We start from the raw sequence: 3,918 nt of genomic DNA, 5'->3' as shown, positions 1-3,918 counted from the left end.
TATAAATATGTGAAATATATTTATATTTATAGTCATATTTATATGAAACATATTTATTGTTGAAGCCAACTGCAGATTGTGATATTTGTAACATAAAGTTTTAAAGGAAACTAAAAATGTTAAAGAGTTAATCTTTACAGCTGTCTTCCTCCACTAAATATTCAGGCTTCAATTTAAGGAAAGATAAATCAGTTTTAAAAGCTTGGAGAGAGCTGTTCTTAGTAAAAGTACCAGATGAAATAGTATCTATTTTGGACCAACCCCTAACTATACTACAATCTAGGGACATGGTAAAGTGGAGGAAATATGAACGGGAAACCCCCAAAATGATCAGAACCTGTCCCAGTTAGTGAAAGACTGTGCCACCTTCCCTCTAGGGAAGAAAGGAGCAAATTATCTCAACATATGGTGCTAGCATCCTTCTCTGGGGAGTCCCTAGTGTTGATGAAGAGCAGATGGCTTAAAGGCTATTTATGCCCCTGGATCCATCTGTTCCTGAAGGCAAAATTTTTCCTGAGGTTCCTAGTGTTGATGATGGTGGGACCTTCTGCAGGACAGACAGTTCATTACATACTCAGGTTGTCTAATCAGCATGCGTTCTCTGATGATCAGCAAGCTCTGTTCCCCAAGCAAAGGCTTTCTCAAAATCATCACAGATATAGGCATCCTGCCCAGTGTAAAGCCTCCAGTGTTGAGTCAGGTGTGAACTCCAGCTGAAACCCTCTCCACACTCCTCACATGCATAGCGTTTGCTGCCAGTGTGGACCTTCTGATGTTGGAGAAGGTGTGAGATCTGGGTATAGGTTTTCCCACAGTCATGACACTTGTAGGGCTTGTCTCCAGTGTGAATCCTTTGGTGTTGGATTAAGTGAATGCTCTGGTTGAAGGCCTTCCCACATTCCTTGCAGGCGTAGGGCTTCTCGCCGGTGTGAATTCTCTGGTGTTGAGTGAGGGATGAGCTGTGACTGAAGGTTTTCCCACACTCCTGACACTTATAGGGCTTCTCGCCAGTGTGGATCTTCTGGTGCTCAATGAGGTGCGTGCTCCGGCTGAAGGCTTTCCCACACTCACTGCACTCGTAGGGCCTCTCTCCGGTATGAACCCTCTGGTGTTGAATGAGGTGGGAGATCTGGGTATAGGCTTTCCCACACATTTTACATTCATAGGGTTTCTCCCCTGTGTGAATCCTCTGGTGGCGTGTGAGGGAGGAGTTCTGGCTGAAGGTTTTCCCGCACTCAGTACATTTGTAAGGCTTCTCACCAGTGTGGATGGTCTGGTGCTGGGTGAAGGATGAGGTGTGGCCGAAAGCCTTCCCACATTCATTACATATGTAGGGCTTTTCCCCCACATGAGTGCTCTGGTGCCTCATGAGGTGGGAAATCTGTGTGTAAGCCTTCCCACACTCGTGACACTCATAGGGCTTCTCACCAGTGTGAATTCTCTGATGCTGGGTCAGGGATGAGCTGTGGCTGAAGGCTTTGCCGCACTCAGTGCACTCATAGGGTTTCTCTCCAGTGTGGACTCGCTGGTGCTGAGTCAGGGATGAGCTATGGCTGAAGGTTTTCCCACACTCGTTGCATTTGTAGGGTTTCTCCCCAGTGTGGATGGTCTGGTGTTGGGTCAGGGAGGAGGTGTGACAGAAGGCCTTGCCGCACTCTGCACATTTGTAGGGCTTCTCCCCCGTGTGGATTTTCTGGTGGCGGGTGAGGTGGGAGACCTGCGAGTAGAACTTCCCGCACTGGCTGCATTTATAGGGCTTCTCCCCAGTGTGGCACCGCTGGTGTTTGATGAGGGACGAGCTCTGCGTGAAGGCCTTCCCACAGTCCTTGCATTTATAGGGCTTCTCTCCAGTGTGAATCCTCTGATGCTCCGTGAGAGAAGAGCTCTGAGTGAAGGTCTTGCTGCACTCGTGGCAGGCATAGGGCTTCTCACCTGTGTGGATGATGTGGTGCTGAATGAAATATGAGCTGTTGCTGAATGCCTTCCCACAGTCACGGCACTTGTAGGGCTTCTCTCCAGTGTGAATTCGCTGATGCAGAATATAGTCGGAATGGTAAATGAAGGCTTTCCCGCATTCCGTGCAGTTAAATGGTTTCTTCTCCACGAAGGTCCTTTGGCGTTTTGAGTTCCTCCAGGGCCCGCTCCACTTCTGGGGCCTGTCTCCACGGGGCACTCGTTGCTTCCTGATAAGGGCAGAGGCCTGCAGGAGGCTTCTCCCAAGCTCGTCACACCCAAGGCCTCTCTCCCTTGAGGTGTCTCCCCTAGGAGTAGCAAATAAACACCTCAAATGCCTCTCCTGCTTTCTTGGGTCCTCCAGTGGACAGTGACATGCCATGGGTTTCCCCAACTTGGCATCTCCAAGCACAGCCCTTAAAGTTCCCTCAGGTGGGGAAGCTGAATCTTCAGAAATGCTCTTTTTTGGAGGTATCTTCCCAAAAGTCACAGAGCTCGTCTTCAAGTCTGAAAGAAATGGAAAATACCAACACCATCTGTCCCAGGACAAAGTAAGCTGATTACTTGGAAGTGGCAGTGTAAACCTAAAAAAAAGAAAAAGGTTTCAAACTTGATGCTGCTATTTTGAAAGTCATGGTGTATGTAGATAGATTCATGTTCTGACATGGAAGGATAGTCTCAATACACTCTAAAACTGAAGAGAACCAAGTTGCAAACAGTTTACATACACAGAGGTTGAGTATCTATCTATCTATCTATCTATCTATCTATCTATCTATCTATCTATAGAGAGAGAGAATGAGAGAGAGTCTTGCTCTGTTGCCCAGGCTAGAGTGCATTGGCACAATCTTGGCTCACTGCCACCTCCACCTCCTGGATTCAAGAGATTCTCCTGCCTCAGCCTCCTGAGTAGCTGGGATCACAGGTACACGCCACCACGCCCAGCTAATTTTTGTATTTTTAGTAGACACTGGGTTTCACCATATTGGTCAGGCTGGTCTTGAACTCCTGACCTCGTGATCCACCTGCCTTGGTCTCCCAAAGTACTGAGATTACAGGCGTGAGCCACCACACCCAACCAAGATAGCAGATATATATATATTTTTTGTGACGAAGTCTAGCTCTGCCATGAGGCTGGAGTGCAGTGGCGCGATCTTGGCTCACTACAATCTCTGCCTCATGGGCTCAAATGATTCCCCTTGCCTCAGCCTCCCGAGTAGCTGGGACTATAGGCACACACTACCACACCTGGATAATTTTTTGTATTTTAGTAGAGATGGGGGGTCTCACCATGTTGGCCAGGATGGGCTTGATCTCCTGACCTCGTGATCCACCTGCCTCAGCCTCCCAAAGTGTAGGGGTTACAGGTGTGAGCCACTGCGCCTGGCTATACTAAATTTTTTTACAAACCAATATGAAAAATGATAGAAAAAATCTAAGAACACAGAGAGGCAGGAATATGAGTAGACAATTCACGGAAGAAAAATAAGAGGCTGATAAATACATGTATAGATGCTGAACATCAGCAATAGTTAAAAACATCAAATCATGGCCAGGCGTGGTGGCTCACGCCTGTAATCCCAGCACTCTGGGAGGCTGAGGCGGGTGGATTGCCTGAGGTCAGGAGTTCGAGACAAGCCTGGCCAACATGGTGAAACCCTGTCTCTACTAAAAAAAATACAGAAAATTAGCCGGACCCGGTGGCTCGCACCTGTAATCTCAGCTACTCTGGAGGCTGAGGCAGGAGAATTGCTTGAGCCCAGCAATAGGAGGGTGCAGTGAGTGGAGATTGCACCATTGCACTCCAGCCTGGGGAACAAGAGTGAAACTCCTTCTAAAAAAACAAAAGGGCCGGGCGCGGTGGCTCAAGCCTGTAATCCCAGCACTTTGGGAGGCCGAGGCGGGTGGATCACGAGGTCAAGAGATCGAGACCATCCTGGTCAACATGGTGAAACCCCGTCTCTA

The 3,918-nt window shown here is 48.2% G+C and overlaps 1 protein-coding gene across 4 annotated transcripts in view; it reads right to left on the bottom strand.

The window, feature by feature from the left end:
* Positions 1-6: 6 nt before the first annotated feature.
* LOC108292005 (zinc finger protein 883) overlaps positions 7-3,918 on the bottom strand; it is a 20,614-nt gene continuing 16,702 nt past the window's right edge. For 3 of the 4 annotated variants that reach the window (XM_037732807.1, XM_037732806.1, XM_017512534.2), the window contains exon 5: positions 7-2,460. In XM_037732807.1, the coding sequence (XP_037588735.1) occupies positions 584-2,460 (1,877 nt within the window). In that variant the 3' untranslated portion in view covers positions 7-583. Of the gene's footprint in view, positions 2,538-3,918 lie in introns of all 4 variants that reach the window. The other variant, XM_017512535.2, reaches the window with a different exon arrangement.

This window comes from Cebus imitator, unplaced genomic scaffold (assembly GCF_001604975.1).
Source record: "Cebus imitator isolate Cc_AM_T3 unplaced genomic scaffold, Cebus_imitator-1.0 Scaffold473, whole genome shotgun sequence".
Lineage (NCBI taxonomy): Eukaryota > Metazoa > Chordata > Mammalia > Primates > Cebidae > Cebus > Cebus imitator.
This window is presented reverse-complemented; position numbering and strand designations above follow the sequence as displayed.